This window comes from Cebus imitator, unplaced genomic scaffold (genome assembly GCF_001604975.1).
Source record: "Cebus imitator isolate Cc_AM_T3 unplaced genomic scaffold, Cebus_imitator-1.0 Scaffold3, whole genome shotgun sequence".
In the NCBI taxonomy this organism is placed as follows: domain Eukaryota; kingdom Metazoa; phylum Chordata; class Mammalia; order Primates; family Cebidae; genus Cebus; species Cebus imitator.
The window spans coordinates 3,304,173-3,326,741 of NW_016107318.1; the positions used below are offsets into that span (position 1 = coordinate 3,304,173).

Consider the following 22,569-nt stretch of genomic DNA (forward strand, 5'->3'; position numbering starts at 1 on the left):
AATAATTGGCGAAGACATTCGGCTATGTCTCGAGGCCCCTCCTGAAAAGAGGAAGTTTGTTTTCCTGTTGTTCTGACAGGAAGAGGTGGATCTAGTTCATCAACACGCAGTACCAAATTGTTAGGAGGCAAGCTAAAAAGGATGAGTTAGAATATGGCACTCTCTAGAGTCATGTATCGATACAGTGTTGTGTGTGCTTATGTGTGTGTGTGCCCACGTACTGCGTTTGAAATGCTGAACAAATCTCTTGCTATGGGTTGCAGGAAAACCAATTCTAAAATGCTGATGTGACAGTAGAAACCAGGGCTTTCAGATGGGATCCAGGCACCACCCCACTGCTACTTACTAGCAAATGACGTCAGACACACTCTATTCTTGGTAAGCCTCAGGTATTCATTTCTTTTCTTTTTTCCCCAGCTTTATTGAGGTATAACTGACAAAACTGTATACAGTTAAGGTGTATGACATGATGTTTTGATATAAATATACACTGTGAAATAATGAACACAAACAAATTAATTGACACATTCATCACTTTCCATGGTTACTTTTGTGTCTGTGTGTGGTGAGCACATTGACTGCTCTCTTAGCTAATCTCATGTATACAATAATGCAGTAATATTAGGTATAGTCGCCATGCGGTACCCTCGATCTCCATAATTTGTTCACCTCGCATAACTGAAACATTGAACTCGGACCAGCATCTCCCTGTTTCTCAACTTCTCCATATCCCAGCCTCTGGCAACCACCATTCTACTCTTTGTTTCAATGACTTTGGCTATTTTAGATACTATGATAAGTGAGATCATACAATATTTGTCTCTCTGTACCTGGCTTATTTCACTTAGCATAATGTCTTTATGTTCATCTATGTCATCACAAATAGCAGGATTTTCTTCTTATTTATGGCTGAATAATATTTCATCGCATATGTATATACCACATTTTCTTTAACCATTCATCTGTCCACAGACACTTAAGTTGTTTCCGTATTCAGGTCTTCATTTGAAAAATGGTGAGGCATACTTATTTCAGGGAGTTATCTCAAAATGTACATACATTTTCATCCACCAAATGCTTTAAACTGGCTGCTCCTGTAGGGCAAAAAAACTCACACTTTTTCTTCCCCTTTACACTCATACCACAACAACAATCAATACAGAAGACTTCTGTGGGGTGGGGTTGTGTGTGTGTTTTGTTTCCACAGACCAAGAAAGCAGTCAGTTCTATTGCAGACACTAGCTGGGTGTTCTCCAATTCAATTTTGTTGCTATCTACCTGGAGATAGCAGAGCTTGCTACCTTCCAGGAAACTCCACATGTTCAGGTACCTGTCCTCTTGGGCTTCTGTGGAGACTTCATGATTGAAGGATGGATAATTGTCCTTATACGTGATTGAACAAAAAGGCTATGATCTAATACTAATGGGCTGAATGGAGAAACCCAGAAAAGCCTGTCTGATTAGATTCTTGGCCTCTCCATGCAGCATCCTTCCTTCAGAATGTGAGGCAGGAACTCTTCTGACATGGGGATCTTATGACCTACAAGGTAGGTCACAGAATTTCTTTACAACCAGCTCTAAGACACAAAGGCAAGAGATTTCTGCCTTGGAGAGAAAAAGGAGCAGGTGAAAGGAGGGCAGGAGAAGGTCAGAAAGAGAATGAGAGACTCTGTTTACCGAGAACTGTTCCTGAGGCCTAAAGCCCCCCAGCATTATAAAAAGGGCCGTGGGAGTTAACGAGCCAGGAACCATGGACAAAAACATATGTTTTACATATATATACACATACATATATATATACATATACATATATATACACACATACATTTTATATATACATACACATATAATATCACCATACTTGTGCATAACAAACTTTTACTATTTAGTATTTATTATAAATACCATTGTATATGTAATATGTATCTTCCTGTTCTTAAAATTATACCCTAATAATCCTCCATGTCATTGAATAGTGTTTATAAGAACAATTTAAGTGTTTACAATACTTACTGTGGTCAGTTTTTCCAGTATTCAGGGCTATTTTTAGAAATCAATACTCTGATACTGTTTTATTAACATTAAGTCAGGCCAGGTGGCTCATGCCTGTAATTCTAGCACTTTGGATGCTGAGGCAGGCAGATCACGAGGCTAGGAGGTCTAGGCACTCTGGCTAACACAGTGAAACCCCATCTCTATTTAAAATACAAAAAAATTAGCCGGGTGTGGTGGCATGTGCCTGTAGTCTCAGTTACTCGGGAGGCTGAGGCAGGAGAATCGCTTGAACCCAGGAGATGGAGGTTGCAGTGAGCTGAGTTTATGCCACTGCACTCCAGCCTGGGTGGCAGACAGAGACTGTCTCTCTAAAAAAAAAAAAAAAAAAAAAATTAAGTCATCATGTTGGCATTTAAAAAATCTGAAATCGGCATCATTATTTTATTCATATAAAATCATTGACTCTATTATATAATTAATGTGAAAAGACGAATCACTCATCTAGCCAGTTCTATGCTACTGAGTCTTAATAGACGGATATATTGTGATATTGCAAACCTTCCTTTTCAAGAACAATTTTTATTTTATTTCAAAAACATTTCAAAGTAATGGACTATGAAGAAATCAGAATTGAGACTGATAAAGGTAAGTCTGCACTAAAGTTTCATCTATGCATGATAAAATTAAAGGACAAAACAGGAAAATAAGCTTTGTAATGAAACAAAATATATAGTTTGCTATCAATGAGAAGTTTGCAAAATCAGAAAAAAAAAGCTGAAAATCTTATTTAAAATATCTCCATAAGGTTATCAACTGAGATTTTTATATTCTTTGAAGGTAATTATTTAGAGCAGAGTATTTGGAGTTATTTCATAGCCTGTCTTTGCACCATTGTGTTGACTAATAGAATCAGAAAGGGCTTCTTCAGCTGCAGGTAATGAACAAAAATACACTAATGACTTAACCTTGACCATATAGACACGTTTTTTAAGATAGCGCTTTTTTTGGAAAAAAGATCAAATATAATTTTGCTTTAAATGTTTCATAATTAAATATATTTTTCATTTTATTTTTTTCCCTGAAAATACTTCATTATGTTTACATTTCAATGAAAAATGTAAATTTATAATTCTACTGCATGTCTTTTTATAAATTTATAATTTATTGTGTTTAAAATGTATCATGCATTTATTTTGTTTTATTGTATAAATTTAAAACTTAAAAAAAAAAGAATAGCGTTGAAACAGCATTTTGAAATTGGCCAAAAATACGCAATATTCCCATTTTTCCCTAATATTACTATCACCAATTTTTTATGAACATGTAGCATTGACTCTTCATGGCATAGTTTCCTTAATTATTTCATTTTTGTTTTAAAAGTCATTTCCAGGCTGGGTACTGTGCCTCATACTTATAATCCTTGCATTTTCAGAGGCCAAGGTGGGAGGCTGGTTGAGCTCAGAAATTCTAGATCAGCCTGGACAACATAGTGAGATCCATGTCTACAAAAAAAAAAAAATTACAAAAATTAACCATCCATGGTGGCACACACCTCCCAGCTACTCAGGAGGCTAAGGTGGGAGGATCAGTTCAGGAGGCTGAGGCTGCAGTGAGCCAAGGTTGCCCCACTGCACTCCAGCTGAGGGGACAGAGGGAGACACTCTATATTAAAAAAAAAAAAATGTTAATACTATAATTGAAGTGGCTATAAATACCTTGGTGCATACAATTTTATCAAACTCTGATTTTGGGGAGAGTGTGTGTGTGTGTGTGTGTGTGTGTGTGTGTGTGTGTGTGTTTTAGAATATATTTTAAAAATGGAAACTATTGAGTCAAAAGGCAAAAATCCTTTTAAGGCTGTGTGCAAACACTGAGAAATGGCTCTCTAAATTAGTTAGTTTGTTGGTTTTCATTTGCTTGCTTTACTAATTAGTTAACGACTGCGGAGAATTTTCACTAGAAGCCCTATTCCAGTGCCAAGGCATTCTTAGGCTGTGTAGCTATAACAATAGCCACAGGATAGATTTTCACTGTGGGCAGCAATGAGTAAGCAAAGAAGCTGACAAAAACTTACATCTCTCTAGCTGAATGAGACAGAATTTGTCCACTGAGGGAATCTACTGTCTTTGCAGAGCATTCTAATTATATATAAGTAGTGGCACTGAGACAGACCACAGTGAAGGTCAAAACCAGTAAATAAAGTCGGGGGACAGGGAGAGTGAAGATTTAATTCCATGAACAATCACAAGTCACAGAACAAAAGGTGTTGCTCATTACTAATGCATGCTCGTGATGTAAAAATAACTTTTAGATTATTCTTTTATTTCTTCGTAGGCCACATTAAATTTCTATTTTATTTATAATTTAAAAACGTGCTTCAAATTTTTCTTATTATTTCTCCCCAAATTTGATTTTCAGTGAATCTTATCAATATCAACACTTTTCTAAATAAGATAAATTGTAAAAAAAAAAAAAAAAAAAAAAATAAAAAAAAAAAAAAAAAAAAAAAAAAAAAAAAAAAAATTCCTTGCTATGCAAAATAAATTTTGGCCTGTAGCAAAAGATTTAGTGTGCCTCATTAATAAAATCTATCAAGAGTTGACTTCAAATATCAAAATCTTATTCTTTTCCACTTGTAAGAAATTCCACCAATATCTGTAAGCTAACATTATCTAATAATTGCATTTGAAGGGAAAACCAGAACTACAATTTTACTAGTAAAGCTATTTGGTGTAAGTATTTCACTCAAGATGTCAACAACTTAGAAATCAAGACTATCAATAAGCCACATTTGCTTTACTCAAAGCTCAGGATTGTGTTACAAAAACACTGTGTGATAGTTATAAGTTAATACAGACTCCCATTATTACTTACAGCATGCTGGGATGCTTTTTCATGTTACTCTGATAAATGTGATCTTATTTTTTAATAACCCTCATAATCTATAAAAGCCACCATGTTGACTCTGTAGAAAGGTTTCAGTACCCTTTTGAGCAAAATCTTTATGGATTTCTTTGAGGTCTTAAAGGTTTGTCATTTTTAATAGACAAAGCAAAGCACTCAGAGGATAGAGTCTTGAACAGTTAAATCATTTGTATTGAGATTGCCACTCTGAGGTACTTCTATGTAGCTTTTATATTTTAATAAGGAACGACCTCTTTAATTTAGTTTGCAACTTAAAGGGCTTCTTGTAAGCTTCATATGGGTAAAGAGTTTGGATAAAGAGGGATATGACATTTACTTATGTAAATGTATATACATGTACTTATATCTGTCTAGACTTGTATGTGTACACATGAACAGTACAGTTTCCCATACTGTTGTGCATATATATTTACACACACACACATATAATATGCACCTATACACACACATATATATATGTGTGTGTGTGTATGTGTTTGTGTCTATTCAGTTCCCTGTCGTTCTACGTCATGTGGTTGCCTTGTTTTTTTCCTAATGTTCTTGCTTCCTGCCTGAACCTCTGATTTCCCTTGCTGGAAGTCGCTTATTTATAAGAAGCCAAGAACAAATTAGGTCGAGGCCAGGCAGCATTATGTTAGTACAAAGGTAACTGGCTTCTCAGTGAATAAAGACACTTGTAAAGTGTTCTGGTAGCCATGCCTTTGTCCTGGTATATAACTGTGTCTTCCTCTCTAGCTCTCTCAACTCCAAAACAACGATGGTTCTGAAAACATTATCAGTTGAGATTAGGTTTAGTTATTCTAAATCCCAAAATAACAGTTCCAGAATAACAATTACTTAAAGAAGACGGGGGGTAGCCAATTCTGCCAATTCTGGGAGGATGCGTTGGCTCTTAGTCCTTAGGGACAACTACTTTATCACCCCAACATCATAAGGCTGTGGCTATCTCTCCTAGTTCAAGAAAACAGAGTTCCAATTTTTACCACTGATGAAGCAACAGAAGGAAGGAAATAGAAAGAAAAAAATATATTGCCTATTTTAAGGAGGCTTCTAAAAGTGAAATCCAAAGCTTGTGCTTATACCTCAATGGCCAGAACTTAGTTTCAACAATCCCAGTTGCAAGATAGACTGTAAAATGCAGCTTTGTTTCAGCAGATGATGTTCACAGCTTCAAGTACAAGGTATGTCTACTAAGAAAGATGAAAATATTTGCTAGGGAAGCAACAAAGTTTCTGCCATACCTTAACAGACTATATTCCTTCTGCCATGATTGACAATTATTTCTTTGCATTTTTGGTTTATCATTGCTTGACTTTAATAATATTGAAGCTAGGGACATGTTATGTCAACCTTTATGGTGTTAAAATAGGACTGTCTAAAAGTTACTGAGGACTCATTCTAAGTACTCTAGCAAGACAGCTTAGATTAAGGATTCTTCTCCTATCACAAAGCAACTTCTTCTTCCACCCCACAGAAAGAGTTACAATCTCCCAAGGGCCCTATTGTCGCTGCTCCTAGGCAGCTAGAACCTACAACTTCTAGTCTCCTATGTGCCTGCTTTTCCCTGAAAAAGTCATTTTCACAGGCTTGCCCTACAACAAAGGAGCAAGAACAGAGGGCACAGTCCCCTTCACAGAAATCTGACCCTACACTCATAGCATGTACTACAAGTACCTGTCTGGGTGAATTTCCAAGCCAAGAGTCAACAACAGAAGAAAAGGCAGGCCCTCCAGTCTTCTGATCATTTGCTGGAAAGGCTGCTGCTTGCCCATGCGTCCCCACTGTTCATGAAGGACAAATGTGCTTCCTAGGGGAGAGGGTCCTGCTTCCCCTTTTGATGGGTTGAGTAGGAACTCAATCCCATCAGTTATGAGAAAGGAATTTATCAATTTGGGTGCCAGAAAGTCTGAATTTTGATGCTGCCTGTTGACAATAGTTGCCTGAGAATGTACGTAAGCACCTTGGAATCCGTGGAAAGTCAGGCTGGGCACAACCCCTCCTGATGAACAAAGCAGAGGATCTCCAAATTCCAGCTAGCTGGCTATCCAGGAAACCCAGTTCATTTCTAGCACCATTTGGGGATGATTCTGTTTGTCACTCTATAGCTTTGAATCTCTAAAGTGTCACACAGAATATACCATGCAGCAGTCACTCAGTAATGTTGGCTGGAGTCTTTTGTTTGTTTGTTTGTTTTGAGATAGAGGCTCACTGCGCCTGGTCGGCTGGAATCTTAATGAATAAATATAAAATATCTGCTGTTGGCCAGGAACAGTGGCTCACACCTGTAATCCCAGCACTTTGGGAAGCTGAGGTGGGTGGATCACAAGGTCAGGAGTTCGAAACCAGCCTGACCAACAAGGTGAAAACCCATCTCTACTAAAAAAATACAAAAATTAGTCGGGCATGGTGGCACATGCCTGTAGTCCCAGCTACTTAGGAGGCTGAGACAGGAGAATCACTTGAACCCTGGAGGCATAGGTTGCAATGAGCCAAGACCACACCACTGCACTCCAGTCTGGGCATCAGAGTGAGACTCCATCTCAAACAAACAAAAAAAATTAGCTGGGCATGGTGGCGCACATCTGTAATCCTAGCTACTTGGGAGGCAGAGACAGGAGAATTGCTTAAACCCAGGAGACTGTTGTTGCAGTGAACACAGATCTCACCACTGTACTCCAGTCTGAGCCACAGGGCAAGACTCCATCTCAAAAAAAAAATCTGCTGTTACATCTGAAACAACATTAAGAAATAATTGAATTATGTGTTCCTTTAGTGAAATTTAAGAAACAGTCCCCTTTCTGTAGATTTGCTAGCTTGTCAGTGTATGTTTTTTTCATGAAAGAGCATCCCTTTCTAAGACTCTACCAAGGAAAATAGAGAGAGAACTTTCCAAGAGTAATGCTAAGAGCTTTTGTCTTAGAATCATTCATCATAATGGCGCTTGTTCCATGCTGTTCTTTTTAATGTACTATAGTTATTTCAGTGTGATTCCAATCACCTAATTAGAACAGTTTCCCTGAATCATAAAAGAAAACAGTATCCATTATCAAAAAAATTTCTCACTGAGGACCAGAGAGATAAATAGGCCTTTGTAACTGGTGTGGAGGCACATGGAGTAGCAGGAAGGCCAGAAATGAACACTGTTGTTTCCTCTACTGATGTACTTTGTGGATCAGGTAGATGAAGCAATACCTTTGGCTTCAGAAGATAAAGAAGTTTGACATTGCCTTGGCCATATAAAGTCACTGGGAGCCAATGAGCTAATGTGATTGTAGCATGAGAAATAAGAACTGGGATACAGTTTTTGAGAAAAAGCGGAAAAAATCAGAAATGTTTTAAATTCTATTGTTCTTAGAGCCTAAGTTAATTAAGACATGCTTTTTTTAAAAAAATTGTACTTTAGGTTCTGGGGTACATGTGCAGATCATGCAGGATTGTTGCCTAGGTACATACATGGCAAGGTGGTTTGCTGCCTTCATCCCCCCATCACCTATATCTGGCATTTCTCCCCATGTTATCCCTCCCCATCCTCCCCAGTCCATGCTGTCCCTCCCCTACCTTCCCCAACAGACCCCCAGTGTGTGATGCTTCCCTCCCTGTGTCTATGTGTTCTCATTGTTCAACACCCGCCTATGAGTGAGAACATGTGGTGTGTGATTTTCTGTTCTTGTGTCAGTTTACTGAGAATGATGGTTTCCAGGTTCATCCATGTCTCTACAAAGGACATGAGCTCATCGTTTTTTATGGCTGCATAGTATTCCATGGTGTAAATGTGCCACATTTTCCTTGTCCTGTCTATCATTGATGGGCATTTGGGTTGGTTCCAGGTCTTTGCTATTGTAAACAGTGCCACAATGAACATACGTGTGCATGTGTCTTTATAATAGAATGACTTATAATCCTTTGGGTATATACCCACTAATGGGATTACTGGGTCAAATGGAATTTCTATTTCTAGATCCTTGAGGAATCACCACACTGTCTTCCACAATAGTTGAACTAATTTGTACTCCCACCAACAGTGTAAAAGTGTTCCTGTTTTCACATCCTCTCCAGCATCTGTTGTCTCCAGATTTTTTAATGATCACCATTCTAACTGGTGTGAGATACAAACTATTGCGTTTCTTGGATAATCATATTTGCATACTCTAATAGATTATCAGCTAAAGAGTTGACTAATATACATTAAAAGTTACATCTGGGAAAGTTATTTGACCATACACATACTTCTTCAGTGCTTTGCAACATTCAGCACAAACCATGAAGTTACAACTTAGATTCTGATAAGAATAGACTCATTTTTTGCAACATTATCTCTCAATAAAACTTTGCACAGTGAGAGTAAATTCGACCTTGACTCTTTATTAGGATCAAACATTTTGTGATGAGAGAAGTACAAAATTAATCCATCCTGTTGACAGTCTTATAAGTCCTTCAGAAAAACAAAACAAAACAAAACAAAACAAGGACATTCTATTGACTGGAGAATCAGGCATTCTATTGACAAGGACAGTAGGGAAATGGAACAAAATTAGTATATTTACAGGACAACCTTTAAGACCATAATCATATGGTTCCTCTCAAATGCAATGGTAATGGACCACAGAAAATTGTAAACAAGACACATCACTACTTAAATATTGTGTACAGCAATCTTATCAATCTTAGCACCAAAAGTAAAAACAATTCATAAAATTAATTTCAGCCTTCAATGAAAGAAAGTGAACAGAGGAAACCTAATTTTAGTGATATGCATTATTATAAAGTTTTCAAAAGTGCTCTTTTCAGGTGTGAGTAAAACATTTTATACTCTCAAAAATGTATGGGTGGTGAGGACAATATTTGGAAGATATGTTGCTAATGATACAATATTGAAATTATTTAAAATAAAACAATGAATAACCATTAAATATCAGGCCAATAGTGAAAAATAATGTAAGGAAATAAAAACAACTTCAGAAACTATTTTATATATGTCTTTTTTTTTAAAAGGAGAAGTGTCTACGTTGATAAAAATGTTAAGTGCCTCCATTAGAATCTTATTTTTATCTTCTAATTTATTTAGCTAAAATGAAAACCACACTGTAAAACAATCTCAACTTCAGGAATAAAGGTCAATTACCTTGATAATAATTCAACAGCAACCTCTGTATTTTACAGCAAAATAATTTCTCAGATAATTCCAATTGTGATTTGGAATTCTTTCCATTTTATATGTATTTTTAAGAAAATTACTAGTAAATTCCTGAATATCTACTAATAAAATACTCTTCATTCTTGCATTGTCTGGAGCTCAGTGATCACATTTGGCACAAGAATAAAATAATCTGACTTTTTTTTCCATATTGATATCCTTTGTACCTTAAAGAATTTTATTGACATGTCACCAAGATTCATTTTTAAAAGATATCATTTTAAATGTTTGCTCAATCTTTAGAAGTTCCTTATAGAAATATTCTTGAAATCACCATATCTGATCAGCATTCTAGCTTTCCATAACTCTGCTGTAAGTCAATTAATAAGGCAAATGTATTTATATTATGTTATAGGAGAAAAAAGTCTAAGCTTATTAATAGATTTAGAAATGATCTTGTATTATGTACTGTGCTGCCAGCATAGGAAGGGGAATTATTTGGTATAATTAAAATATGGAAAACCAATAACTACTGAATAATTTTGGAAGAGAAATTAGTGCAATTGGCTTGTGAATATTTTTTAAGACATACTGTATCTAAGTACAACATTTAAGGTAAATTCCATGAGATGGATCCTTATTTTAAAATGTTAATTCACAAGTTATGTGTCAATAATGCGTTTATATCATCATGGCTTTTGGAAATTTACCTTTACATATGTGTAATTATTTCAGTGAAAGCAGAATTATGTTTACAATTGGTTGGAGATAGTACTATTTATGTAAATTTATATCTACAGATAGAGATATGAGGGATAACTCAGAGCCTTATGCTTATCTTTAAAAGAACATTTTCTAAAATGTGATAAATTGCAAATGATTATCAGTTAATGTACTTTATTTAGATTTCCAAACAGCTTTCTATTTTTTTAAGCCAATTTCATCTCACAGAAGGGTACTAATAAAACAGTTTACAATGGAAAAATTAAATCTTGTCTGAGATTAAAGATTTGCGACAAAGTGGAAAGTAAAATGTAAGAATAAAAAGAGAATTCTCAGAGTGATAGGAAGTTGATAATGATGTTCCCTGGAGTTCTAAACCAGAGACTTGTGTGTTCAATATGCATGTTAATAGCAATAGATGATAGTGAATAACAAGCAACTGAAATATGCTCTCAGTACATAATTACAATATTTAATTTTCCTAATAAAAATTGAGCAGTTGTGGAGAATTGTAAAGATATAATAAATGAGTGATTGAAGAACACAAGTGTAGATGAAATATAATGTAAAGTACAATGTATTGCAAACCTAAAGAAATAATTTAAATTACTTGTACATCCTGAGGGATTCTGTAACCTCTCAGGATATTATTTTGGACAACTCAATGAAGGAGAGCAATCAGCTGTGAATAAATCAAAGTTACAAAATGTTGAAAGCATAGCTAAATAGAAGAAAAGTATTAAGAGGTAATTTTTCATCTGGTTTCTGTTTTAGGAGTGCTGCCCTTTTAGAAAATGAGGTGAGCCTGATAATTTTATAACACAGAAATGTCCAAACAAAGAAAAATAAGTTAATGAAATAATTTACAAGTCAGTTAAAATGCAAATGATTAGCACAGATGCAGGTGTTTTTTATTATTTCCTCTTCACGTCAATACCTGCCTCAGAAGAAAATTTGTTCCTAGATGTGGGTACTAGTTTACAAATCTTTATGAAGAGAAACTCTAGGAGAGAAAAACCATACAAAACAGAGACATTTGTAAATGTGTTAAGCAGAATAATGGAAAGATTTAGTGATTTTTCTGAAGGTCACAAAACAATTGAATAACCAGGCTGGGAAGGAACTTGGGGCTCCTCCCTTCCAGTCAATGCTTTGAAAATTACCAGATGCTTTTTGCACCCCCTTCCACTGAAAAAATTAGTAGAAAATCTAGTCAAATATTCCTGTTCATAGTTTAGAACCCAATTTTTAAAATGCTTTTGGATACTAACTTGAGTTTCATAATTAGATGATGAACTGATAAAGTACATAAGTGAAAATGTGTATGAAAACACTAGAATTTATTTTTGGTACAAACTGTTGACATACATTAAATAGATTTAAAATAGATTAGAAAGACACAAGTTCCTAGACAGCCAGGTTTCCACACTAGCATCCTAGCATCTCCATGCCAACTGGTTAAAACGTAAGTTTAGCACTAGACCAAAAAAAAAAAAAAAAAAAAAAAAAAAAAAAAAAAAAAAAAAAAAAAAAAAGAAGAAGAAGGAAAAAAAAAAAAAAAGAAACAACTCATTTCTCCTGCTGTTTTAGACCTATTAATAATTTTAAAAATAACTATGTTTTGCTGGCTTTTAAAAAAATTAAATGCAAAAGATTGACCTTTGTTATATTCCAGTGATGTAAAATACATCTGAAAAATTTAAAAGATCTCTGAGGCAAACAGTTTCCAGATAGTCTCCAAAAATAAAAATGTGCATTTTTTTTTAAGACAGACTCTCACTCTGTCACCAGGCTGGAGTGCAGTGGCATGATCTCGGCTCACTGCAACCTCTGCCTCCCTGGTTCAAGTGATTCTCCTGACTCAGCCTTCCAAGTAGCTAGGACTACAGGCATGTACCACTATGCTCAGCTAATTTTTTTATTTTTAGTAGAGACAGGATGGTCTCGATTTCTTGACCTTGTGATGCACCTGCCTCGCCTCCCAAAGTGCTGGGATTACAGGTGTGAGCCACCGTACCCAGCTACCAATGTGTGTTTTTGACAAATTTTATTATGGACCGTTCTAGAAATTCTTAATTTATTCCATCAATCAGCACATTTTTAAATTCCATAGCTATCACACTTAGGCATTGAATGAGGTGTCATAGAGCAAAACAAAACAGAAAGCCAAAAAACAGAAACTCTGTTCCTGGCCTTTGAGAGTTCTAAGAGATTAAGTTAAGAACCATTAACAGACAAGTCCACTTTGGAAACTTCAGCCCTTCTCCATTCACGGGCATTCTTCTACACTGGGGCTACTGTTTCACTTTGCTAAAGCTTTCCTTAATTTCAACATTGAGTATGTTTTAATCATATTACTCTTTCCTACTTCATATGTCACTTAATTTTCTTTCTTTTTTATTTTTTACCTTTCTATAGCACTTGTGCCAACTGTACATTGTTAATGTTGGTTTTGACTAAAAGAAACTCAATGTTTTTAGGTGAGAAACTGCAGTAAATTGTCATCCTAATGAGGGTACTATGGGAATAAGGAAAATATGTAGTAATGTGGAATTACCTAAATTAACAAATTGGTGGCAAAAGTTCAGTAAGTTGAAAAAGTCAAATGATGGGTAAGTCATGACTAATATTGAGAGATATGTTTACAGCGTGACAAACACTTGGAGTCTAATAGCGTTACTGATGTCTAGGTGAGGAACCACACACAGTTACAAAGGCCTCAGAAAGGGGATCCAGAAATGGCCTTAGGTTCCTAGTGCCAGTCATCCTGGGCAGAATAAATACACCTTTGGAGAAGGCTTTTATGTCAGCTACGCACTAGTTTCCTATATTTAAATGTGTTTAGTGTTAAAGGTATGGATGTCTGATTATTCTTACATGTCTAGGAATGACCTTAGCAGCTCACTCTATCATCTAGCAGGGCAAATACTGCTATTTTCATTTAACAGTAGGTGAAATGATCCCCAACAGGGTTAAAGACTCTACTCATGATAAAAGCTAGAATTAAACCCAGGTCTTCAGAGTTAAATCTTTCCATTGCAAACTCCAACCTGTCCAAGAACTTTTCAAGGAAATCCTGTTTAATTTGGCACTTAAAGACAAACCTAAGATAGTACTAATCATGGATCTGATAAGATCTAACATTGCAAGAGGAGTGTTCACAGTAGCGTATTCCATCAAAGCCACAATCAGGTAGGTGGCTTAAAGTGACTTCACTTCCATGTGTTATGTTTCGACCAAAATCAAGCTCTAAGTGATGTATATCTTTCAAAGTTAAACATGCTGCAGTGATACCCAAGGGAAAACTGTTAAGAAAAGTTTAGCCTGCTAGTTTAATATTCCTTTGAGAATGCTTTTTAAAAATATCCCTTTCTTTCTGGTAATTAAAACGTTTTTTGGATTGAAACTGCTAAATGTTTTTTGTAAGTAATGCAAGACAATGAATCCAAAATTATACATTGAGTTTCTGTATTTTCCTTTAAAAATACAGACTTCTTCAAGCAATACATTTTTAAGTGATTTTATTTTTACCAAGAGCAGTATTAAAACTATAAGCATCATTAAACACTTTATGCTAACCTTTACACTATCATTTTCTTGATGAGAACTATGAATACACTTTTGCCTTTTAATAAGAATACACTTGCAAAAGAAAAAATAGAAAACTTTTGTTTTAGATTCAAGTGTTAATTCACTTTTGCTAATTTTAAAGCATGTCTAGGGAAAAGTGATATTTTTAAAGATTGGGCTGTATTTTATTATCGTTAGGATAAAATTGAAGATGAAGCAAGTGCGGCAGATATATGGAGTAAATTATTTTAAAAATAAGTGCTGTGTTTAAGTTTATAGCTCATCTCAGAAAATAACGTATTTCTGTATTTATGCCTTTTGAAGTTTGTTTCTATGTATGTTCATTGAAACTCAACTTCATATAACTGGAGAAACTAGCTTCACATAAATAAATTCAGGTTGTTGGAGTACTTCCAATTTTATATTACCAAACTGGGCTTACTCATTTTTCCTTTCAGAATTGCTCCTTATCCTATCTTTTCTATCCTTGTGAATGGTTCCTACTTTCTCCCATTCACAGAACCAGAAAACCTTTGTTTCAGCCATACCTCTCAATTTTACTGAGTCAAGAAGACATAAATTTGTCTTTATCTATCGCTTTCTGCAATCTGTCCCTATCGCTGCATCACAAATATGCCTACATTTGTTCAGGCATTCATAACCTATTTCCTAAACTCTTCATAGGTTTATGCTTGCTTCCTTGCCTGTGGTATGCCCTTAAAATCCATCATGTGTATTTTTGCCAGTGATTCACTGAATTACTTTTCAGTTTAAAAAAGGAAACAAACAAAAAATCTTTGAAAAAAAAATTATTAATAAAGTCCGTAACTTTTTTATGGCATTTAGGATTTTTAAATCACCTTTTCAAACTCCCTAAATAACACTATCTGATGATGACTCATTCTTAGAACAGCCTCCTGAGTACAATGTCACTCTAGAATGAATAGAGAGAACATGGACTGTGAGCTTACAGTCTGGGTTTGAATCAAGGCCAGTCACTTAGACTAGCTGTCTAAGAGCTGCTGTGGACTGAGCAAGTCACACAACACCTTTGTTCCTCATTTGCCTCATCTATTATGGTGCCACTCTTAGGAACTTTTGCCCACATTCACCTAGAAGGGGTCTGGAAAAATGCTATGGAGAGCCAATAAAATGTGTCAATACATTAGCACTTGTGACTGCTGTTAATATATAAGTCACTTTGTGGCATGTGATTGTGAATAGTTTTAGTTGTTGCCCCAGTAGTTCGTAAGCCCCTGGAGTCCAGGGGCTGTGGGTGTTCATCTTTCTGAGGCTGCTCTTTATACAAAGTAAATTTGCACTAGTCACTTTTTAAACAGAATAGAAATGGAATGTAACAAAGGTGACCTATTGAAAGGTAAAATGCCTTGTTGATGGCAAAAATATTAAGATATTAGTCATTTCCTTTCTTTAAATCAACTTTATTTAAACTTACATATAATACAATTCATCTAAGTTATTTACAATAAAATGCATCAAATTTAAGAATACAGTTGGATGTTATGACAAATGCATGCACTCACATAACCATCACCTCAATGAAGATATAGAATATTGTCATCACCTCAAATTCCCCTTGTGCCTTTCTGCAGTCAGTCCCCCTTCTGCATCCCAACCCTGGGCAACCATCGATCTATTTTCTATCATGATACATTAGTTTTCCCTGCAGTTATTTTTAATTTTTTAAGATAGAATTGTTTCTGTTTCAATGTGAACGATCTTTTTCTACATAATTGACGTGTATATTAACATATATAAAGCGATATGATACACCAATTGTTCTGCAGATGAAAAAAGGGGTACAGGTGAATTTTACCTGAAATTGAGTTGATAAGGGAAAAGTTGAAAAGGCACAATAGACTACATCCTTGTTTTACATGATGCAACCCTGAGTCCCAGCAAGATGAGGACTGAGCAGTGGCGTGCCACTCTGCATGGATTCAGGTTTCCTGACTGCTACTTGACCCTTTGCTCTTTAGGAAAAATTACTGGCGAGTATACACATTTTTAAAAGGCTATGTCTTGAACTTCAGTTGTCAGAGAAATCCCCTACAACCTATTGAGTTTTGGATGCTGTCTCCGGAAGGGATCTCCATGGGTCGCAGAGACCTTTACTTTTTAAGTACTCACTCTTGGGGTGGCACTCTGGGAGCTGCGCCTGAGGACCAGCGGACCCCTCATTGGGGCTGTGACATTCTCAGGGTCGGAGGTCACCAGGCAGGGAACGGAGCCCAGGTGGCGTGGGGAAAGGGGATGGAGGCCGGACGTGGCCAGCGGACTCAGGGCTTGACTCACACACTCACACAAAAGAGGCCGGAAAGTGTCCGGAGGAAGCCGACACGTCACGGAGGACGGATCCGGGACCCTGCCGAGCCCGCCCCGCGGCTCCGGGTCCCGGGGCCACAGCCGCACTCACCCGCCGCGCTCTCTGCCACCGCCACCACCGCGGCCGCCGCCAATGAGACTCCTCCTGTTCCTAGGTGAGTGCTCAGCGCCCCTCCTCGCCGAGGTCCTCGGAGGGGCCGGTCCCTCGTAGGGGACGGGATTTTTCTAAGTGGTGGAGCTCGTATGGCAAGTAGATTTGGCAAAATCTCCAAGGAGAATTAACTTGGTACTTCTCAGGATGTTTTTCTCCTTGACCTTTCAACTGTAGAGTTGAATATTCAAGGTCTAGGGACTGTTAACCTTTTTACTCCCCTTGAGGAAGTCTCTAACGTCCCCTTTCACCTGGCTTCTGCTCTGCCCCAAAGAAATTTGGAAAATCCAAACCATTAACGCTTATGGGAGGCTTCCTGGCATTCTAAGGGGATTGCTGGCCCAGATTTGAACTTCATTTTGACAATATTGTGCAGAAAGATAGTGAATGACATTTCCCAAAGTGAGATAATTTTAGCTTAGTCAGCATACATACACTTACTTGCCACTAGGATTTGGAACTGAATACTTAAGAATCTCTTGGTACCTGGTTAGGACAATTTACGTTAGATGGCTATTTTCAGAACAGTGACCTCATACTTCATAGCTGTTGGTCCTCAGGACTCTTGAGAAGACCTGGAAAAAACAATAAAAAAGGAACCTTTTGATCAGTCTACAACATATAATTTCCAAGTGTATTTCAATAACTCTGATGTATAGTCTTGTTCTATGTTTTGTTTCATTTTTGTTGGTCACATTTGTGTGTTTTACATTTCCGGAAGATCAATCTTTGACCATAACGCTGAGTTTGTTTTTTGTTTTTGTTTTGTTTTTAAATTTCCCCTAATGAAAAAAAAGTGAAATACATTTTATTATGAATAAGACAGAATTGAAAACAATCATTAGAACGCAGAAAAAAAAAAACCGGCAATTGCGTTTGTTCTCCTAAATAAGATGCCATCTTAAAATAACACAGATTTGAATTTGCAAAAACCCAAATACTCAATTTACCTTCCTTTCTGCACAGAATTACTCCCAGAGGAGGGAAATTGCTTTACAATTAGGCAGTTCCCTTTCAAAGTATCTCACCTCAGAATGAAGGGTAACACTGAATCAACATGCTGTACTGATCTAGGAACACAGTTTTTATTATAAAGCTGAGTTGTTTATCACATTTTAGCTTTGTTGAGATTTACTTTATACAGGTTGAAATTGAAAAAAAAAAAAAAGCTTTATCTTAAAAGTAAGTTTTACTTACTTGCTTTTGTGCTGTTACTTAGCAAAGTGCTCCCTTGGGAAAAATTTATAATCCACTTATCTAAATAGAAAGAAAGGAGAATTTATGTTTTCTATAATTCAGCAATAGGAAGAGGTGTTTCTTTTACTTTTGAAAAGGTGTATTTCTCTATTTTATTTAGTGGTTTTTTCCACTTTGTTGAATTGTTCCCACACTCAAAATTGTGCCAAGACACCTTGTCACCCAAATGCAAAATGTGAAAAACAAAATGGAATTGAAGCCTGCTATTGCAACATGGGATTTTCAGGAAACGGTGTCACAATTTGTGAAGGTAAACAAGCTTTATTACCTATTTTGGATTATACTGTAAGATTAAATTCTGATGTGAATGCTTTCTGTCCTCCAGAAACTAACTTGTTTTGTGTTATACTGTTAAATTTCATACTATTTAAAAAACACATAAGTAGCTAAACAGTAAGTTTGACTTCCCATGTCAAAATTTATACTTGTTATTGGTTTTAAACGACTTCATGTAGATATTATTTTTGGTGCAAATATTAAAGATTTCCCTTTAGCTCATGCTGGAAACCCAAGTGTAGAGGGCATAGCCAGCAGCTTTGGGAACAAAAGAGTTCGTGAAGTTTAGGCTATACTGGTATGTGCCGCCTTTATATACCACCTTTACTCCTTGATAGATGATGCCAAGTATATTTGCATATGCCCAAGGTATTCGTATACCGATATGGTATATGATACTCATATACAGGTACTCGACTGCTTATATTTGGAGATGATGAAAAGACATCAATATTTGAAAAAGTAGATTGTATTCATAAAGCTTTATGCTACTGCCCAGACACAGAATGCCAGAAAGGATCCTTGTAGGGTACAGTTTAGCCCATTGATTAGCAGAACACCATCTGATAATGAAATTTTAAAAATTTCTTGTCTATAGTTGACACCTTTACCTCTAATCTTCCATTCCTCGTAAGACACTCAATCTTTTAAAATTCATTTTCAGCAAAATCTAATTTTAACTGGATGGATCCATAGACCAACATTCTGTGTAGGAGAGAGAGAGAAAAAAAGAAGTAGGTCATACAAATTAGTTTTAACATATAATTACATGGCAAGTTCAAATTATAGCTGTGTGGTATTATGCACCTAAATGTATTTAAGATAACATGAACTTTTCCTAATTAAGCCAGGATATTGTATATTGTTAATATCTCATGTGTTTGCTTACAGCATAAACAAGTTGTATCTTGCGATTGAATTTGATAGGCTCTTTAAAAAGTTAAATATGCAGTATAAGACCAAAACTCATCATAATTAGTTTAATGTTTAAAAAATGTACAGCAAAGCTACAGTTCATTTAAGGGTGCATTAAGTCAGGTGTTTTTGATTGTATACACAGCCAAGATTTGTAATATACTATTTTACAAGAATTACAAAATTCTTTTCATAAATAATCTTAGAAATTTATTGCGTGTTTAATTGAATGGCATTATAGCAAGTGAAAAGTTGAATGACCTTCAAAATACTGCATCTCACAAATTAGTGTGCGTTTCCACTAATCTTTAGAAATTGTATGCTAGTACTTCATAACCAGCATTGCCTTTTTGTTATTTACATACTTTTCAACTGTCATGCTTACCATCAGTAATGTCAATAATTTTTCATAATTTTGACCTTTAGCAACCAACCAGCTTATAGTAGTTTTTAATGATTAAAAAAAAAAAAAAGCAACGCATCTTCCATTATCCAATGCAGTTGTTTTTCCCCTGCTGCCTAAGTCAATAATTAGCTAAAGAACAGAAAATATTTTCACTGGGAAAAAAAAAAATTCTTTAAGACCTTTTGGCCTGCAAATTCTTTTCACACAGAACATAATTTATAATGGGAATTTGTTTTCTTCATAAGTTCATGTTAAACTTAAATTCCCTTTCTGTTTTAAAAAAAATACACATTCACTTGTTTTGATGTTTATTATCTGAGATTTGTAATGCCTTCTTAAAACTGTTCAAACAGTGGTTTTCAACTTTTTCACCTTTTATTAATTCACTGACAGGTTTTGAACCTTTTTTTTAATCAGGATAGTTAATATGCTCTTTAGAATTAAAACACTGTATTCCCAACTGCTGAATAGTCTAGGTTATATCTTGAATTTTAAGATTGTTGTTGGCATTTTCATCACTAAAGAGATTCCCCACCTTTCCTGTTTTTCTCTAAGATTGGTATTAGGTGAAGATGAAATGACTGAACAGGAGATTAGCTGCAGAGGATGCCTACTTCTTGAGGAATAGAAATTGTTTTCTTTTTTGTGTCCTCAACATCGCAATTGTCATAAAATTTGGCTCTCTCAGAGATACCAAAGAAATGTTATAGTAATAGACTAACCTAACCAAACATATTAAAAGAGCAATTTTTGAACGTAATTTATAATTTGTTTTACATGGTCCTAAAAAAATAAGCTTTAATAGTAGTGAATTTTTAATTCAATCATTTTAAAATTTAACAAATGTTTATTAAGTACTTTGATAATCATTAATATAACCAACATCATCATTAGAATAGCTAATATCTACCCTGTACTGTGTCCAGAACTTAATTAACAGAGACCTCGTTGTCATACATATTATTAAGAGCATAAGCCAAGGAATCAGACAGACTTGCATTCACATGTTGGCTCCACCAATTGTTTGGTTGGTTGGCCCTTCCTAATTCATTTTTATTCTACCTAACAGTGTCATTTCCTAATACACACAATTTATCATGTAACTCAACTACTGAATGCCTGTCAATGGCTCTTCTTTATCAACAGAAAAAAGTCTAGACTCTTCACATTTTGACTTAATTCCCACTGACTTCTCAGCAAATATGCCCTCTAATATATATCTGGCATGAAATTCTTGGAACTCCTTAAAAATAGCATACATGTTCAACCTCCAGTTTTTTGTTAACTGCTGATCCTTTTTCGTGCCTTGTCTTTGCCCCTTTGTAAATCTTGATAAATCAAATGTATTCTTCAATCCACAGCTTAAACGTTACTCCCATCTGGAAAATTTTTCTATGTGATGTGTACATGCACATCAGTTAACAGAATGAGCTACATTGTCTAAACCATGTCTTACAAATAACTACAATTTTAAATATTTAATGAGGTGATCATTTCCGTAATAAAAATGTAAACAGAAGAAATCACTAAATGTTGTTTGTATCACATTTGAGTATCGATATGGATAAAAATAGAGTTGAAGATACATATGTCATACTGTGGATTATTTTTAAAAATACGCCAGAATCAGTGCATTAATGAGTGTTGCCCACTTGTCATTCAATTAAATGTCCCTGTAAGGTTGTTTAATTACAATGATGTCTGTGTGTGTATGTGTGTGTATATGTGTGTGTGTATATATATGTATATACACACACACATATACATAAAGTGTGTGTATGTGTGTGTATATATATATATGTGCATATATATATATATATATATATATAATGTATTTTTCCTATCTTTATTGCCATTTTGAGATTTTGAGCATGGATTTAATATTCAGAAACAGCTAAGAGAAGCTTTTAGCCAAATCTGATGGGTAAAGGGAATAAGTAATGGCCAAAATGATATTTTAAAATGGTCTGTGGTTTTAAAGTAATATATGGGGAGCATTTTTTCATGAGTAACATGGAGACAATTTGAAAACTTTTGAGATGTTTTGGGCCATAGCAAGCTGACTGTAATAAATGTATGGACTTTCAAGTTGTTGCTTCTCATTTGGATGCATATGTTTCATTACTGGTTTAAATATAAGTGAATTGTTTTCATGCATTCATCTTATAAATATTTTAGGTGGAATTAACATTACGTGAAATTCTTCAGAATTACACGTCCAAAGGAAATCGCTAATGTTTCCAGCTCTAAAATAACAAAGATAAACCTGATATCTTATTGAAATAAATCCTAGAGGTAAACCAGCTTATTTAGGAAATATACTCATAATGCAATTATTAATGCAAACATTTTATGAAATAACCATTACAAAGCAGAAAAAAAATCAAAATGTGTCAGAGTGAAGAAGAGACTAAGCAGTTTCCTCTATGAGAAAATATCATAATTACCTTGAAAAAATGAGAATAAGGCAAAATCATTTACTTATTTTAGCAATTGCAATATTCATCATATCCCCTTCATACCTGACATTTTCACAAAATGGTACCCCTAAACAACTAGCATAACAACAGCATAATTTGCTTACCAAAAAAAGGTTGTCTATCAGTTTATTTTTACCATATTCTAGTAAGTTAAATAGTCTGCTCATCAAAGTTAGTTTATTTATTCACTGAGACAGTGTACTACACAAATAAGCAAAGTTGAAGTTCACAATTGCCTTAAAATTGTATAACTATGTATCTTATGTGAAGTTACATACCCAGAATATAGAGTGTATCAGAACTACCTGGTTCAGGTCCCTCTGCAGAAGCTATTTTTCACAGCAGCTTATAAATCTTTTCCTTTTTTTTTTTTTTTTTTTTTTTTTTTTTT

At 35.2% G+C, this 22,569-nt stretch overlaps 1 protein-coding gene across 1 annotated transcript in view; it reads left to right on the plus strand.

Annotated features, from left to right (window-relative positions):
• Positions 1 to 16,622: 16,622 nt before the first annotated feature.
• The window catches only part of ADGRL4 (adhesion G protein-coupled receptor L4), a 116,573-nt gene continuing 110,626 nt past the window's right edge, over positions 16,623 to 22,569 (plus strand). The window contains exons 1-2 of the mRNA XM_017531059.2: positions 16,623 to 16,848; positions 18,202 to 18,351. Coding sequence (XP_017386548.1) covers positions 16,827 to 16,848; positions 18,202 to 18,351 — 172 coding nt within the window. The 5' untranslated portion in view covers positions 16,623 to 16,826. The remainder of the gene's footprint in view (positions 16,849 to 18,201; positions 18,352 to 22,569) is intronic.